Source organism: Balaenoptera physalus (assembly GCF_965194825.1).
Source record: "Balaenoptera physalus genome assembly, chromosome: 1".
Classification (NCBI taxonomy): domain Eukaryota; kingdom Metazoa; phylum Chordata; class Mammalia; order Artiodactyla; family Balaenopteridae; genus Balaenoptera; species Balaenoptera physalus.
The window spans coordinates 44,512,413-44,531,463 of NC_138882.1; the positions used below are offsets into that span (position 1 = coordinate 44,512,413).

The 19,051-nt window shown below is 36.7% G+C and overlaps 1 protein-coding gene across 5 annotated transcripts in view; it reads right to left on the reverse strand.

The window, feature by feature from the left end:
* Positions 1–2,107: 2,107 nt before the first annotated feature.
* The window catches only part of PLA2G4A (phospholipase A2 group IVA), a 157,376-nt gene continuing 140,432 nt past the window's right edge, over positions 2,108–19,051 (reverse strand). For 4 of the 5 annotated variants that reach the window (XM_082472967.1, XM_082472963.1, XM_082472964.1 and 1 more), the window contains 3 exons: positions 14,436–14,631; positions 12,764–12,921; positions 2,108–2,721 (listed from right to left, as the gene is read on the reverse strand). In XM_082472967.1, coding sequence (XP_082329093.1) covers positions 2,590–2,721; positions 12,764–12,921; positions 14,436–14,631 — 486 coding nt within the window. In that variant the 3' untranslated portion in view covers positions 2,108–2,589. The other variant, XM_082472966.1, reaches the window with a different exon arrangement.

The window sequence follows — 19,051 nt, forward strand, 5'->3', positions numbered from 1 at the left end:
TTTTTTTTTTTTTTTTTTAAAATAAGTTTCTTTTGCTGTTTTTATTTATTTATTTATTTATTTATTTATGGCTGTGTTGGGTCTTCGTTTCTGTGTGAGGGCTTTCTCTAGTTGCGGGCAAGTGGGGGCCACTCTTCATCGCGGTGCGCGGGCCTCTCACTATCGTGGCCTCTCCCGTTGCGGAGCACAGGCTCCAGACGCGCAGGCTCAGCAATTGCGGCTCACGGGCTTAGTCGCTCCGCGGCATGTGGGATCTTCCCAGACCAGGGCTCGAACCCGTGTCCCCTGCATTGGCAGGCAGACTCTCAACCACTGCGCCACCAGGGAAGCCCCCAAAATTTTTTAATGAAGTTTTTTAATATTAGAACAGAAGTATTTGTGTCTAACATTTTCTTTTTCAGAAGGAATGAAATATGTGTATATGTATACACACACACACACACATACATACACACACACTAAACTTTTATCTTAGTGTTTTTATTACTTACCAAAAAATTACCTGAAAATGATCAGATTGCACCAGATTAAGTAAAGTAGGATCCTGGTCATAGGCATGAACAACAGGCAAATGCTTATGTCAAAAAGGCAAAGAACTAAGCCAAAATCACTAAGGCATGTGGATGGTTTGCAGGAAGACTAAGAGGACATTTCACTTACCAGTCATTCATTGAGACAGAGATAGAATGAAAAAATAAATGTATAGATTTAACTTGTCATCAAAATGTATTTTTATAAAATCAGAACTCTAGCAAATTTATAAATGAACAAATTGGTAACACTGAACTAGTTAAGGAGCCTCTGGTATTGGCGTTAAGAAACTGAAAGCATGTGAACAAAGAAAAAGCAAGGACCCTAGATCATTCCAGTTTTATAATCAATAGTCTTTAAAGTGTTCATCTAGTTAGTTTCTGGGAAGCACTGTCAATTGTGATATAAAGGCCATGAGGTCACGAGCATAGGACTCCAGCTCAGACTTTACTAACCTTGGACAAGTCTCTTAACCTCTCTTGGTCCTGTTATTTCACAGGGGTATTTTGAAGGACAAATTAAATATAAACAGTATTGCCATGTCTTGAATAAATAAGTGAAAATTAATTTGTTACCCCTCCCACTCCGCTCTGGGCACATTGGTCTCTTTCCTGTTCCTGGAACATGCTTGGCAGTCCACCTAAGAGCATTTGCATTTGCTATTCCCTCTGCCGGGAATGCTCTTCCCTTAAATATCCACAGGTCCTGCCCCCTCAGCTCTTTCACATCTTTAATCTGATGTAACTTTCTCATTGTGATCTTCCCCTGGGCCCCATTTAAAATTATACACCCCCAATATTTTCCATCTCTTTCTTTCCCTTCTTTAATTTTCTCCTTAGGACTTATCATTAACATTCTAGAAACTTATTTGTATTGTTTATTGTTGGTCACCTCCACTAGAATGTAAGGTCCTTGAAGGCAGGCAATTTTGTCAGTTTTGTCCAATGCTGTATCCCCAGACCCTACAACATGCCTGGTGGCCTGTAGTGGGCATTCATTTGCTGTGTGCATTAATCAACCAATGAAAGAATGAACTTTCAAGTGTTCCCTTCCTGTTACATTTTTGGTCTTTCTTCACAAGTAGAAATGTAAATGAAATGCGAGAGGAAAAATAGACATGAACAAAGAGATTAAAGAAAGGTAGACTCAAAGAAAGAAGAATGAGGAAGCCCTTATATATGGAACACTAACTCTGAAACTTAGCAGTTCAATGGTAACAAACCACAGTCATGCAATACAGATTGTCCCTAAGATAAGCCTTGCAGATACAGCCCTTGTCACTCTTCTGGATTCTTCTCTGAGGTCAACTGCTCTCTGTTGGACAAACAGGGTAATATCAGCAAAGTAAACTAGAAGTGGTTAAATTTTTTTTCTACACTTTGAATAAATGTATGCCATTTGCTCAACAAATTATACATACTTTCTAAGAAAAATCACCATGATTGAAAATGACGTTTCACATTTGAGTTTAGGTTTAACAACTTTTGCGTTTGAAAGCCATGAATCTGAGCATCTGTCATAGCAATGGTGCAATATTTCATTAAAGATACCAAACAAAAACTCAGTTACCTCTTGCTCATTTGTATATAGATGTATTTATTTCATATATGTATCTATGCATATATAAATAAAAAATAGTGTTGTCTCATGGCACAAATAAATCCAGTCAGTGACTTACATTCACACACAATACAAAGAATTACGTATTGAGACTGAACCGTTAAATAGTCTAAAAAAGAAACCACATTTTTAAAAAGGGAACACATAAGATAGTTGGTGAGGAATGTCTAAAAATACAGCATATGTCCCTACATTTGCATCAGGAAATTCATACTGATAGAAAATGTAGCTAAGTATATTTTTACGCAATTGACATCACCTGTCAATCTAACAAACATTTAAGGGTATTATTCTCATGCAGCTAAATAACTGCAACTTTGAGTATTAACCAGTCTCTTGAGACCAGTGCTAATATCTGTCCTGTGCTTTTAAATCCAGTTGTCATGGAATCTCAGACTGCCTCCGCATCAGAAATTGCTACGCTTTCCAGTACACAAACTATGCTGTGGGTTTGCTTAGAAACTCCTTGTTGAAGAATCTTCTTGCCTCAACACTACTGAGGGAAACAGAGCAACGAGATGGATTCTGTCTTCTATATTCAATGCTTTCAACTATGGCATTCTTTATTACCTGTGAATAGAAGCAAAAGATGTATAATTAGTGCTGTTCTGAACTCATTGAAACATTTGTTTGGTCAAAAAATATATACATAATTAATCTTTTTATTATAGTATTCTCTTTGAAATAGAAAGAGAAATCTCTGAGTCATTCATGTATATATTTATTTATTTTATTTTATTTTATTATTTATTTATTTATCTATTTGGTTGCATCAGGTCTTAGTTGCGGCTCGTGGGCTCCTTAGTTGCAGCTTACTGGCTCCTTAGTTGTGGCACGTGAACCCTTAATTGCGGCATGCATGTGGGATCTAGTTCCCGGACCAGTGATCAAACCCAGGACGCCTGCATTGGGAGCAAGGAGTCTTAGCCACTGCACCACTAGGGAAGTCCCGCATGTATATATTTAAATTCAACATCTCTATTACACTTAAAAAATTTTTTTTAAATTAATGTATAGTTGACTTACAATGTTGTGTTAGTTTCAGGTGTACAGCAAAGTGATTCACTTATATATATATATATTCCTTTTTTCAGTTATCTACCTATCTATCATCTATCTATCTATCTATTCTTTTTCAGTTTCTTTTCCATTATAGGTTATTAGAAGATATTGAATATAGTTCCCTGTGCTATACAGTATGTCCTTGTTGTATATCCATTTTATATACAGTAGTGTGTATCTGCTAATTCCAAACTCCTAATTTATGCCCCCCCTTCCCCTTTGGTAACCATAAGTTTGTCTTCTATGTCTGTGAGTCTATTTCTGCCTTGTAAATAAGTTCATTTGTACTACGTTTTTAGATTCCACATATAACTGATACCATATGATGTTTGTCTTTCTCTGTGCACATTACACTCTTGTTCAGTTCATAACCAGGTACTATTCCTTCCCCCAGCAGAGAAAGAACTATTGTGGGAGTGTTTCAGATTTTTTTTTTAATTTATTTTTATTTATTTATTTTTGGCTGCGTTGGGTCTTTGTTGCTGTGTGCGGCTTTCTCTAGTTGCAGCGAGCGGAGGCTACTCTTCCTTGCGGTGCATGGGTTTCTCATTGTGGTGGCGTCTCTTGTTGCGAAGCACAGGCTCTAGGCGCACAGGCTTCAGTAGCTGTGGCATGTGGGCTCAGTAGTTGTGGCTCACGGGCTCTAGAGCACAGGTTCAGTAGTTGTGGTGCACAGGCTTAGTTGCTCCACGGCATGCGGAATCTTCCCAGACCAAGGCTCGAACCCGTGTTCCCTGTGTTGGCAGGCGGATTCTTAACCACTGTGCCACCAGGGAAGCCCCTGTTTCAGATTTTTTGCTGTTAAAATAGGGAATAAAATGTGTGTAACATGGTAAATTTATCTTCGTTCTGTCCTTCATGGGGAAGGTAGTAAGAGGGAAGAAATAAGTAATTACTAAATCTAGAATTTATGTCCTTTATAGTTAGTAGATAAGCAGAAATGAGAGACCACAAGGAAGTACAAGACTTTCCCTAATCCTAATGAGAAAAGAAATTGCTGGAGAATTGCCCTGCTTTCTCAGTGAAACAAATACAGTTATAAAACATGGATATCCTCTATCTAGGAAACACCACACTTTGTGATTTTATTGATGATGGCTATTCTTTATTCAGAATAATCTTTGCATATACCCAAATTAATGGTGAATACAACCTCTAAGAATTGCTATTGTAATTATCATATACTTTTTTGGTATGACGTTAACCTAGTTAGGAACATTTGGAATGAAGAGAAAATCTGGAATTTGGTTGAAGCAGTTATTGCAGAACAATGGGAATGGGCTTTTGGAAGAGAGGCCTGGATAGTAACCTTGGCTCTGCTGCTGTTTTTGAACCCTGACAAAATCAGGTAGACTCCATTCCCAGGATAGGACTATACAATTTCATCGTTTTTTTTTTTTTAATTAATTTTTATTGGAGTATAGTTGCTTTACAATGTTGTGTTAGTTTCTGCTGTACAGCAAGGTGAATCAGTTACACGTATATGTATATCCACTAATGAGATAGAAGTTTCAGGGCCAGAGGCAAGTCACATCGATATGCCACGATTCACTTTATTCCCTTCCCCAGGGATTGTGAGGCCATGTTAAGGTATTAGACACATGATTTTCAGCCCACTGCCATGAGCAGGAATACTTGGCAAGTCTGAGAAGTTTAGAACACCATGGCCCCTCCCACCCAGAGCTGGTGTGGCCCTCGACCTTGGAGATGTGTACACAGTAGGGTTTTCCCATTTCACATCCAATCTAACTCGGCAAGCTGGGTTCAGTACCTGGAGGCGAGAAATGTTTGACTTGGGTGACACTAACATGCAGTTAATATTCTGTGACTTTATGTAAGGCCCAATGGGCAGGGCCCTCTATTCTCTAATGTTAACTTTAAACAAACTGTCATATTCTAGAAAGAGGGACTTATCACAGGAATGTGACACCTTTGTTTGCTTTATGATTTTTAATTTTATATATATTTTCCCCAGAAGACAATTATATATATATTATAACTATATATATATATATAATTGTCTTCTGGGGAAAATATAAAATACACATATTTATTTTAAATAAATATATAAATACTTATATATCTATATTATAAATATATAATTATATTATATATAACATTATGTAAATATAAAATTATATATATAATTATATATATATAATGGTCTTCTGGGAAAAATGGGCTCAAATGTTACTGAGTCTTTTAAGCAAAGCAGATATTCGCTGACCCCATCTTCCCATGAGTAAGGGAAACATAATTCTATGGAGACAGAAGAGGGGGCTTCAAGCCTATGAAGCACACCTTGATAGAGGGCCTCCAGGCACAGTCACTTCTTGACTGTGTGAGATCAAGGGGAATTAACTTATATCCTTAAGCCTGTTTCCTCTTCTTTAAAATGGAAATAATAATACTAATCTTGGCTTTTGTGGGAACTGGAGATCATTTATATAAAGCACTTTGCACAATGCCTGGCACATAGGAAACATTCCACAACTAGCATCTATTTATTGTTGGTATTTTTAAACTGACCACATGTGAGGAAATTTAGGAGCTTAAAATTAGATGTGAGGCTGTAAAGCTTACTAGAAACAAAGGCACCATGTATAGCCAATAGCGGGCTTATTATATGATAAAGTCAGCAAATCAATTCTGCTATCAAATGTGTCCTACTACATCTTCTTTTAATAATCTCCCTGTCTTTCTAGAGACCATGTCAGCAAGTTTTTGGTTGGTTTTTCCTTCTGAAAGGAGCACCAAAGCAACATTTGACACACCAACCCTCATTGCAGAGAAGTACCCAAGTAAAACTAAAAATCATTTCTTTTCTTTCCAAACACCCAAAAAGCTATAAAATATATTAAAAAACAAAACAACAACAAAAAAACTACAGGGGACATTGTACTAATCATGACTGCTGTCAACTCCTTTACAATGAATTCATGAGCACAAAAAGATCAACAATACCAATATTATGAACTAGTGGGTTTATCATAGTTGGCCCTTGGAAGGTGTTTTTAGTAAACAGGCCATTCTTTTAAAGGAAAATGGATATTCACATTTATAACGGAAAAACCCAAATAATATGCAATTAGAATGTGCATTTCGAACCACTAGGTGGCACATTAACACTATGAAACCATTAACCAGGTTTTTCAGATTACCCGTTTGTTGTGATGTGTAACAGCGGTCCCCAACCTTCTTGGCACCAGGGACCGGTTTCATGGAAGACGATTTTTCCTAAGACCTGGCAGGGGGGTGGGGGGGGATGGTTTCGGGATGATTCAAGTGCATTACATTTATTGTGCGCTTTATTTCTATTACTATTACACTGTACTATATAATGAAATAATTATGCAACTCACCATAATGCAAAATCAGTGGGAGCCCTGAGCTTGTTTTTCCACAACTAGATGGTCCCATCTGGGAGTGATGGGAGACAGTGACACCCAAAGTGTGTTGCTTATGTCCAGTCTACTCCGTAAGATGCAGCTGAATTGTCACTCGCTACTCACTGATAGGGTTTTGATATGAGTCTGCAAGCAACTGACTTATTATGGTCTCTGTGCAGTCAGACCTCTCTGCTAATGATAATCTGTATTTGCAGCCGTTCCCCAGCGTTAGCATCAACGCCTCAGCTCCACCTCAGATCGTCAGGCATTAGATTCTCATAAGGAACCTAGATCCCTCGCATGCGCAGTTCACAGTAGGGTTCACGCTCCTATGAGAATCTAATGCCGCTGCTGATCCGACAGGAGGCGGAGCTCAGGCGGCGATGCAAGCGATGGGGAGCGGCTGTAAATACAGATGAAGCTTCGCTCGCTCACCCGCCGCTCACCTCCTGCTGTGTGGCCCGGTTCCTAACAGGCACTGGTCCTGGCCCGGGGGTTGGGGACCCCTGATGTATAATCCTGTGATGTAAACAGAAGTGGCTGAGCTCAGCATTACATCAGTTGCTAAATTCAAACCTTTCGGCATGACACAGGGTACAATAGGATGTGTTCGAAAAGGCGATATGTTATATTTGAGTCTTCCTATTTTTTAAAATTATACTAGGAGTAATCGTCAATAGTATTGACATCTAATTTCCTCTTTCATTCCCCCCAAAAGTCATTGAGATACCAAATCCTTCCCGTCAGTTTTATCCTCGCAGGGGTCCTTATATCTCAACCCTCTTCATCCCCACCACCTATCCCCAAATAAGACTGGTGTCATCTTTCACTTGTGCCATTTAATAGTCTCCCAATTTGCCAGATCCTTTAAATATTTGGCAGTAAAGGCATAAAGAAAAAAAAGAAAACATGAAAAATGTAATCTTTCCCCAAAAGGAACAAATTTAGAGATGTGAGATTGGAAGCACTCCACAAATAAGTATTGGATTTGCACAACAGAAAATTTAAAATGAGCCTTAAAAGAAAGTTACAGTATATTTTGAGAGAGAAATAAAAATTATAAATATAGCAGAATGCAAGAAGATATTCTGGAGTAAATTACTGTGGATTTACTGGCTAATGCCTGCTTCCTAATAAAAACTAAAGTGTCATGAAAGTAGGGGCCTTAAGTAGTCTTGTCATTTTTTATCCCAGCACTTAGAACATGGAAGGGGAAGAATAAAAATTTGTGAAATTAATGACTGCCCAGAAGGTGCTCAGTGGAGGTCAGTTAAACAGGATAAGGCTCAACTCATGGAGACAATGAGATTTGAGTTGAGTTGAAGCACAAGCAGGATTTGATAAGTGGAGTGGAAAGACCGGGCATTCTCAGTAAAAGGATAATCTCATAAAGAGGCTGAAGATGGAAGGTCATGGCATGTATAGGAAACATCTGGGAAGTGGTTTGGCTGGAAAGGAAGCTGTGTTTGGGGTATACTAGGAAATAAGGCTTCTTGAAAGATAGATGGTTCAAAAGGTAGGAAAGAGTGAGAAAAAACCTTTGGCCCCATCTCAGCTCCTCAACATAACAGTGTGACTTCCAGCAATCAGCCTACCTAATCCATGATTCGGTTTCCTCACGTAGAAATAAAAAATACCTACCTCATAGGCCAGTTGTGAATGCTGAATATTTGAAAAGGAAATATCTGGCTTATATTAAGCACTCAAAAGTTTTCCTTGTTCTTTAGGTTTTGTGCATTGTTGTATCCTTAGTTCCTAAGGATACAACACAGTAGATACTCAATAAATATGTATTGAATTAATAAATAAATAAGATACAAAAAGATTATAGGTAGCATTAAAGGTAAATGAATTTGGGCCTGATATAGAAGGCCATGAAAACCAACAAGGACATACTGTATAGCACAGGGAACTATACTCAATATTTTGTAATAACCTAAAAGGGAAAAAAAACCTGAAAGGGAACATATATAGAGATATAGATATAGATATAGATATAGATATAGATATCCATATAGGTATAACTGAATCACTGTGCTATACACCTGAAACTAACACAGTATTGTAAACCAGCTATACTTCAATTAAAATGAAAAAGAAATGCCTAGAGATATCACATAAAAAAATAAGGCTATGATACATAATAAGCTTCTAAATTATTTTGTGAAAGATAAAAACTTTAACTTGTACCTAGACTCTCTTAACATGATGATGAAATATCAGTAAATGAAGAAGTAAATACCAGTACTTCTGGATATACACTTTTCCTCACTTTAATTAACACTTAATATTTAACACTTTACAGGATCACTAGAGAAAGAATTTTAAAAGCTCGTGATTATGCAGCATTGGCATATGCTGTCACTGTCTTTAGAATATGCCAACAGAATGAATAAATTGAATGAGTGAGACTGCATAACAGTACATTTTCCTGTGATAACTGGTCCTGGAAAAGAGACCTCAGAAAGTGTATTTCCTCTAGATCGAGGTGGTAGTTTATGGGTACAGCATGTAGTCACACTACCTGGCCAGGCATACATTGCCTGGAGATTCTCCACAGTCAGGCATCTGCCTCCCACCAGCAGGCCCTGTATCCTGACACTCACCACTCATTCCTCCTATTACATTAAACTCTTCAACAGTTTCAGTCAGTAAGTCGATGACATTTTTTAAACGATTTATGAAAATTTTGTTGCATATTTATTTTAGGTGCCGGGCATTGTGATCAGTACCTCTGGAGGATACAAGGTAAATAAGGCAAGTCATTGTTTTTAAAGGGTTTAAATTTATAATTAAAAGCAGAAGAAAAATATGGACACGGATAATAATTATTATCATTAACATATTACCTGTTTCAATAGAGTGTCTCATACACACCAAGCTCTTAAATTATATTCTTTTACTTAATCCTCATCCCAATCCTATAAAAATCTGTATCATTGTTTCCTTTTACAAATGAGGAAAGTAAAATTTGTAAAGGTTAATCAACATGCCCAACGTCACCTAGTGAAGAGGCAAAAGCAAAAATCTGAGTACCCAATTTGGTTTAACTCGAAAGCCTCTGCATTTTGCACATACCACATGTCTACCAGTGTAAGTCACTATATATTAGGTTTCTTAAAATAAAAAAAAAAAAGACAAAAAAAAAAAACAACATGAAATGTTGCCATTGTAAAAAACACTTGGGCAACGTTCAGTGAAAAGGAATTTGGGAGGACTGAGTAAGTGCAGAAACCCGACACTAATGAGAAACTCAGCCTGCTGTCATGAAGTGAGCAGAAACAGGACAGAAGTTCTCCAAAGATGAACTGGAATTTAGCTTCAGCAAAGCAGGGTTGCTAGAATCTCTGGGGAAAATGAAGCAACAGAAGCACAGCAACAGAGCTGTCAGAGACAGGTTGACATTTTCAGAGTAAAGATTTAAGTCAGAATGTGAATTGAAGATGAAAATTTGCCTTAAGTCATGGTGGTGGTGGCCACAAAGTTGAAAACTGCCTCCATGGGATTGGCGGTCAGATGTCTTTGCATCAGAAGAGTTTATATACACAGTGTCCACAATTGGTGAACAACTCTGACAGTCTGTGGCAAGTAAACATGTGTCGTGTTGCTGCAGCGTGAATACGTCACCTACTCTCGTCAAATCGTGTGAGAATGAGTGATTTGGCTCATGATTGAGCCTCGTGACCCAGCATCCTACCTCAGAGTTTGGCTGTTCTTTATTTATCAGCACTTACCAAGAAGCTTTGTTTCTGATAAAATGTGTTTTCCTGGTTAAAAGCGGGGTGTGGGAGTCATCAAGGGAGAGATAACTGAAGTCTTACCTGGGTATGAGGCACACACACGCACACATATACACAACCAAGAATCACTTGAACAGAAGTCTCAATGGTCATATAATTTAAGAGGAAGCCTACATTCATTCATTCAAAAAATATATGTGTTTACTGCCTAGGCTGCCATTACCTATATTGACTTGTCTATATTCTTAATTCTGGGCATTTGCAAAGGTCTTGAGGTGTATCCATCGCGGTACGGGATATAGACACACATAGTTATGGTTCCCGTGTATTAAGCAGCTTCTGTTTGCAGGGCACTGTTCATACATCACCTGATTCAAGATTCACTACTGCCACTATGATAGGTGCTGACACCTGTTTCAGAGGTGAGGAAACTGAGGCTCAAAAAGTTTAAGTAGCTTATTCAAAGTCACACAAATAGCCCATCTAAAAGCTAAACATGATATAAAGTCTATGACCTTGCTTCTACTTACTGTGTCAGAAAACTTCTTAGGAGCAATTAAAACCTGTTTAATTAAACGGCTTGTGAAAAATCTATATCTGATGAGCTCAGGAGAGTTATTTTGGAATTCAGTCTGGTTTTGTTCAGGCTTTAACTGTTTCATCTATGTGTCAAACAAATTACTTTGAAGAATGTTTGTAAAATATATAAATAGAACTATATCATTCTTTACAGACAATAGCTTACAAGGTTTTACATAAACCAAAACTGAAAACAATGAGAGAAATGCAGTTGTGTAAGTTACATATATATATAGACATACATGTATATATACATGCATGTCTATATACAGATATACTTTTGTGTATGTGTCCTTTTATTTTCCCAAGTCCAATAGGGTATTTATATATTCCTATAAGCTATTTTTTTTCCATTTGAGGACAACTGATCAAGTTTAATACATTTCATCCCAAGGAGTACAAAATATGATTTTGAGTTTATTGGCTTCATACTGGAAATATAGGATTACTCCTGTATTAACCCTTAGTTCATTTCTGTTTTAACAGCATGAGGTTTCATAAAACACAACTCCATTTTGAGAATGCCTGTTTGTTCCCTATGAATCATAGATTAAAATGCTGATTTTCTCTTAATATTCTTTAAATTTTCACCATCACCACAGAAACAATGTAGCATATGGGTTTCAGATTTTCACTGAATAATATAAAAGAGAAAGAAAAGGAATAAATCTATTTAGACAATGATATATGCTATAAATGTTGCTAAGCATGTTTTACTTGAATTATCACATATTCACAAATGAAGGCTGACAAGAAACATTTTAGAGTTGCAGAAACTGAAGGTTATTGGGAAAAATTTTATATGCTTACAAAAATTAAAGACATTGATTAATAAACGTATTATGGTGTAACTGTTATAACTGCACACAATTGATCATTACTAGTTTCAGACCAAACTAAACAAACAAGCAAACTAGATGTGCCAGTATTCTATTAGATCACAAAATGTAATTAAATCTCATATGCACGGAAGACTCATTCGCATGGTACATTCTTTTACTCCATTCATACAGTCTCCAAAAAGACTGACAAATCAGGCATGATACCTTTCTCTCTCCATTTGATTTCTTTCTTTCTTTTTCTTTTATTCTTTTTTTCTAATGTGCAAAATCCAATTAGGCCAATGAACTTGGGCTTTTACGACTGATAACCATTTGTCAGACACTATGATGTGGAACCGCAAGCCAACATGATTCCAATTACACAATAGTGGTCCTAAATGGTGAGTTAGCAGCTAAAGAATTTTACACAGAGACAGAATCTTAGCAGCAGATAAACTAGTGATAGGAATAATACTGAAGAGAATGACTTGTTTCTAATATTTCTGAAGCAAAGCATACCTGATATCTCCAGGGCTAAAAATGGAGAGACTGCTACTTTGAGAGACATTTCCAAGATCCACAAAAATAAAGACATTTAAAAGCATGAGTGTATCCATTAAAATTCATGCTATTTTTGCAGGTTAACTACACTTCTGGTTACACTCACTTTCTCACTCTTATATTTCCATTTTATCAATTTTCTTCCTAATTAAAATTTATTTTTTCATATGATAAATACACTAGATACTTTGGGAAAGAAGCTGAGGATAACTATCCTTCAATCAAATAATATTATAAAATGTGGGCTCTGCCAATTTGGAGGCATTTGTTTTCTTATTTGTGAATGTTATGGGGTTCTTCTGGAGATTAATAGGATAATTCATGAAAAATAAAATGGTACAGTTTGGGTGGTGTCGTTCATAAACCTTATTTTTATTTTTAATTAATTAAAATGAGGTATTGCTATGTTCATGTTATATGGAAGTATTTGACATTGTCAATGATTGTAGGAGATACTTACATTGATGTTGTTCAGGGTATTGAAGTACATCAGATCATGCAGCCTTTTGAATGCTTGATTTGGGTATTGAAAGTTGAAGGTTGAAAACGGTGATTCAGGGTCATCAAAAATATCAAAATCAGCTATTTCTTTCTCTTCCTGAGTTTCTCTTGGAACACCTAATATAAGAGTCTCAAATGGTGTTATTTTGAAAACCACAAATTATCTCTAAAATCCAGGGCATAAAACATACAAATAGCCAGAAACACAACATAGGTAGCCCCTTCAGGGGTCATATAATCCTTAGTATACACTATTAGGCCTCTGCCTATATTTCCTGGACTTGACCATTTTCGTATGTTCTGACTGGGCAACTTCCAATTGCCAATATCAGCATCTCTGTGCCTAAGAGCTTTCTACTCCTCCCTGTAACCGTTCAAGGCTGCTTTGCTCACTAGCATTAGGCTGGAAATTCCAGTAAATAATACTCTGTCCCAGGAAGCAGTCAACCAAAGACTCTATGCTGTTGGTATATAAGTTCCCCAGTTCCCTTGCCGCTTACTGTGTAAGTGGGAAGGATGATTCCAGACCATAGGTTCTATTTCATTTCCTAGAGTTTCCCAGCAGGATCAGGTTCTCCTAGTGGTAGCAGCTTACTAACACATCTTTTGTTGTCTGCCTTTCTTCCCTTTATCAGTTCCCTGCTCTCTTACTAAGGTTTCCTAGCTCACCCAAATAAACCATTTGCACTTGAACCCTTTGCTTGGAATCTGCTTCTGGTAGAACCCAAATCCAAACATTGATTAATTGTCTTCATGTCACAGGAATCCCCTCCACATCCTATTTTTGAGAATTAATAGTGATAGAAAATTCAAAATTTTCTAGGTTTTAAGTATTCCACTGTTCAATAACTAGAAATGCCAACAAATTCTTCCTTCTTTTGTGTTGAAGTATGACTCATAATAATCTCCATCTCTATTGATTTTTTCTCTGACTTCCTCCACTATCTAGAAGAAGATCACTGTCTTCTCTATAGTCTCCATGACTAGTTTTTGTCTTTCCTTTCACAGCTACATTTTCTGGTCCTAAAATAATATGATTTTGAGGCATTTAGCATCTTGCCTGTCAATCTCTAGATCTCCTTTTGTTAATCAATATCTTCCAGGATACAGAAGAGTCTATAGACTCCTCCAGATGTGGCAAAACAAAATGCCTGTGCCTTAAATTTGATTCTCTTTTTTTTTATGAAATATAACATGGCAAGCTGAAATTACTAGCCATATCGTACTGCTAGATAACATTAATTTTTATGGTCAGTTAACATTCCCAGAATTTTTTGCATGATTTGTTCTGAAACAAAGCCTCCCTTTCAAGGGTAGTATTTAAAATATTTAACAATGCCTATGACAAGGGTACCAATCAATCAGAACAAATACAATCTGAGGTTGTGGAGTAAAGCCCCAGAGATTTTTACTGAGCTAGTTGTTCACCCTTCAGTTTCTGAATTATGAGGAGCCAGGGGATCTTGGGCTAAGAAAGAGGGAGAGTACTCGGGGTCTCAGGATAGTAGCCATTTATCAAGGTAAGGGAAGTGTTCAGTGTTGTAATAGCTGGTATGGCAATGTCAGCATGAACCAGCTTAATGTTAGTCTTTATCAGATTTCTACTTTACAGAATATAACTCCCAATGTACCTGGAGCCTTGTACTTTCTGAAGTTGATGTTGGCCAGAACAAAGTGGATGATAGTTGGGCAATCTTTCTCGACATCAGGATTCTTGGGTTTAAAGACATAGCATTCCTTCAGTCCTTCTCGATCAAACACATAAGGATCGATCTTTGGAAAGGGGAGCTTATTCATTTTAGCCCACTTTTCTGCAAGTAGAAGTTCCTATGGAAGAGAGGGAAAGATCATTTGTTCAGTTGGTCTGCACATTATTCAATACTAGTTAGGTGTCTACTATGTGCTAGCTGTATGCTTCTTGCTAGGATGAAAAATGACCCTGTTCTTAAGAAGCTTATCAATCTCAAAAGATATAAAATTACTCCATAAACAAACTCACTATTATTTTGTCAACTTTTTGTATAGGGCTAGTTCCATAGGAGGCATTGAAAAATTATTAATGAACTGAACTGAATGAAATTACGTCGATGCAATTGCTAGAGAAATAAGTATATATTATGAGTTCTGGGCATTTATAAGCCAAGTGAATGCTTTTTAACCCTTCAGAGTCAAAATAAATCTGTTGAAACAGAATGAGGAGCACTCTTGTTACTGATTTTTTACCTGCATCTTCTCCACAAAACTGATTAAAAATTAATAAATTTTCTGAACGCAAAAACATTGAGTTGCCCTGAACTAGCTTTTTTTTCTTTTTTCTTTTTTTTTTTTTTTTGCTTTTGTTTATGAAAAGAAACTGAGCTTCTGGCATCGTTTGTTATTCTATGTGCAGTGGCCAAGAACTGGCCATACAGGGGAACCAAGAGTTAGTTAACGGGCGTGGCAGATTGTCATTGCTTCCACATATGAACTTCCTTCCGGGTAAAAAGGCTTATACATCCCCACTGGAATGAGAAGACACCTGGCACACAGCCACAGCAGTTGATTTGCATCTACTGACATGTAACGTGACCAAGAAATACAAGTTTGCTGTCGACTACTGAGGTTTCAGGTTTGTTTCTGCATCAAGGCTGACTAACACAATGGGTAAGCACAAAAAATAATTAAATTTAAACTAAAGAACATAAATCAATACAGAGAGGTGCAGCGAATAGAGCTTATTTCTACTGAAATGCAGCTGAAGGGCAAAAGGGACAAATAAGAAGCAGACTGTGGTAGTGGGAAAAGCACCAGCTCTGGGGCCAGATTGCCTGAGTTGAAGTGCAAGCTCTGGGACTTTGGGCATGTTCCTTAATGTCTCCACACTCAATATCCTCAAATATAAAGTAAAGATGGCAATGATAGTACATATTTCATAAGACTGCTGTTAGAATTAAATAAATTAATATGAGTGCAGTATTTAGAACCATGCCTGTCACATATTTCATGCTATACAAATATTTGACAAATAAATGCCAGTAAAGAGAAGAAAAGAAATGGAAGGGGAAAAGTGAAGAAAGAAAAGAGGAAAAAGAAAGAGGGATAGCAATGGTATTGGGGAAATCCCTAAAGAGGGGAAGTTTTAGAGAAATGATCACTATCATCTTAAGTTTTTGAACTACTCTTGTCATCACATTGATTCATTCAGTGATAATCATTAGTTGCCAATCTAAGTTCCATGCTAGGAGGTGGGGACATAACACTGAGTGAAACTCTTGTTCTTATGGGATGTACATAACCTGGTAGGTGAGAGATAGTAATCAAATAACACTTCAGGTTTAAAACTGTGGCAAATGCTATGAAAAAAGTATTTATTTGCCATGAGATTTTGCAGTATACCTGGACTATTTCCTCAGAGTGCTTATTAATTCATTCAACGTTATAATTGAGCACCTATGTTCTAGGCATAAGAGAGAGGCTGTCCTTGGATACTTAGGGATTATAAATCAATGGGAAAGATAAAAAATAGATATGATAGTGCAGTATGGAAGAGGCAGGGAACATGATGGATGGCTTCATGCCTGGGCTGTGCAGCCTGAAAGGTCCAGCACATCTTGACTTCCAAGCTCGGTGATCTGAGACAAACCGCTTATCACTACAGCTAAACAGGGAAGAAATTATTTTGTGGGAGGAATTATGCAGTGATGCTCTCCTAATGGCACCATAGGGATCATAAATAACAACAAACGCACATGGACCAGGTTGTGTACTATCCTTGAAATAGCAGGCTCCCAATCCCATTTTATCTACATTTCAGCTGTTTCTTATTTCTCAGCAACTCATATATACATAAATGAGTTGTAAAATAAAGTTAGCACTATTATCTTCCTGAACATTGCTGTGAGGATTAAATGAGATCATGTATTTTTAAAAACTCAGTAATTTATATTTAAGAAAACAAGTACTTTAAAATAGCACCTTATGCTTTGTGACCACCTAGAGGGGTGGGATAGGGAGGGTGGGAGGGAGACGCAAGAGGGAGGAGATATGGGGATATATGTATATGTATAGCTGATTCACTTTGTTATACAGCAGAAACTAATACACCATTGTAAAGCAATTATACTCCAATAAAGATGTTAAAAATAAATAAATAAATAAATAAAATAAAAAAATAAAATAGCACCTTAAATTCAGAGAAAAATATGTTTTTCATTGAACTTTCACTGTTCCTGATGCTTCTAGAATGTCGTGAATTTTAAGTTGATCGACTCTCTCAATGCCATTTACTGAGAAATAAAAATCTGGGAGAACAAAGGATTTGATTTATATTAAAGCGTTTGTTTCATAAACTGTTAAGCTAAATGTGATTATATTTCACTGAAAATCCCATACATATATATGAATAATTGCTTGTTTGAAACTTGAGAAAACTTTTATCTCTAAATCATTTTTCTTCCTGTTCAGTTGAATTATTCAGCCTGTTATTTCTTGTCTAGCACTGTTCACAGTTATTCATTAAGGATTATTCAACATCAAAATAAAACTAAAAGTTCACGCTGTGGAATTGCGTGAGAACAAGGAAAAGAAGGAGCTTTCTAGTGTTTACAAACATGACTCAAGGGTATGACCAGTGATGTGTGGATGTGTGGAGAAAGAGGAAAAGGGGAATTGCGTGAGGTAAAAGACCGAGCTATTTTTAGATAAATATTTTACGCTGGAATCAGGAAGTGATGGAAACTTTCCCTTTCCTTATATGATTCTGACATGGAAAAGATTAAAAACTGATGACTGTAAAGGCAGTGATTACAGGATGGAAAAGCCATCTCCTCTCTGATGTCTTGTTTCTCTGTTTGTAATGGCTAAGAAACAATGACACAACTATAAGTAGAGCAGACGAGTTTGAAAAGAGTATTTTAGAAGAATGCAGTGAGCAAAAAAATTGCTGCTCCACAAATTACAGCAATATGCCAGAACTGTGTTCTAACCAACCATTTTGGTTATTGTTTGACACTGCAGACACTTCAGATTTCCACAGACTAATTCATGGTAAATTTACATAGTACTAACTAAAATGATTTTCTGTGGAGATAAAAACTTGATAGTGTCCTTCCAAGTGATACTTTGTAAGATATTTGTGCTCATTTTTAAGTACTAAAACATCTTGAAGGATAGGAAAAACAATCTAAATAACATAGAAATATATTCAAACTATAGTGTTAATGGCATATATATGCCATTTTATTTATATATGTAAATAAATATATACTTAAATTAAATTTAATCTATATATGTATAATAAATTAGCTTTTCTCTAGAGGAAATGAGGGGTTTTTTTCCTGTATAAACCTAGGCTATGTGTTTTCTAAGATATTTCTCATTATTCAAAATCTATTTTTAGATTGGGGAGAGGTATGGAGTATAATTGTGCAAATAAGTTTACAGAATTTTAAAAAATTATTGAAGCAACAATTGTATAAGATACAATGGATATAAACGACAATTTAGAATTTATTATTTTGTGGTTATGGTCATTCTCACTTCCAAAAAGTGTATTATATTAGGTTCCAAGAGCTTTATAATGCAGTAGAGATGAAATAATTTTCTATATCTAACAGTGTATAGAACTTACAGAGCACTTTGTACTTCTTAGTTCTTTTTTGCTAAGAGGTTACTATACATTCACCAAAATATGTAAGGAGAAATTAATGTTGGGTATATTTCCTCATCACAAGGCATCTGATCCTCCATGACCAATACAGGTGTAATGGGTTGAATGGTGGCCCTTCAAAAGACAAGTCCATGCCCTCAACCCCCAAGACCTGTGAATGCAACCTCATTTGGAGAAGGGGTTTTTGCAAATGTAATTAAGGGTCTGGAGATGAGATCATTGTGGATTAGCTGGGTGAGCCATAAATCGAAAGACAAATGTTCTTACAAGAACACACACGCAGAGGAGAAGGCCATAGGAAGACAGGGGCTGAGATTGGAGTTATACAGCCACAAGCCAAGGAAAGCCTGGAGTTGCTAGAAACTGGAAAAGGCAAGGAAGAATTCTCCTGTAGAGCTTTTGGAGGGAGTGTGGCCCCGAGGACACCTTGATCTCGATTTCTGGCCTCCAGAACTGTGAGAGAATATACTTCTGTTGTTTTAAGCCACCATGTTTGTGGTAATTTGTTACTGCAGCCCCAGGAAACTAACATAAGAGGTAAATCTGTAAATGCTTCATTTAATAACATGCAGTTCCTTTCATCAGCCATGGTGGACTGAC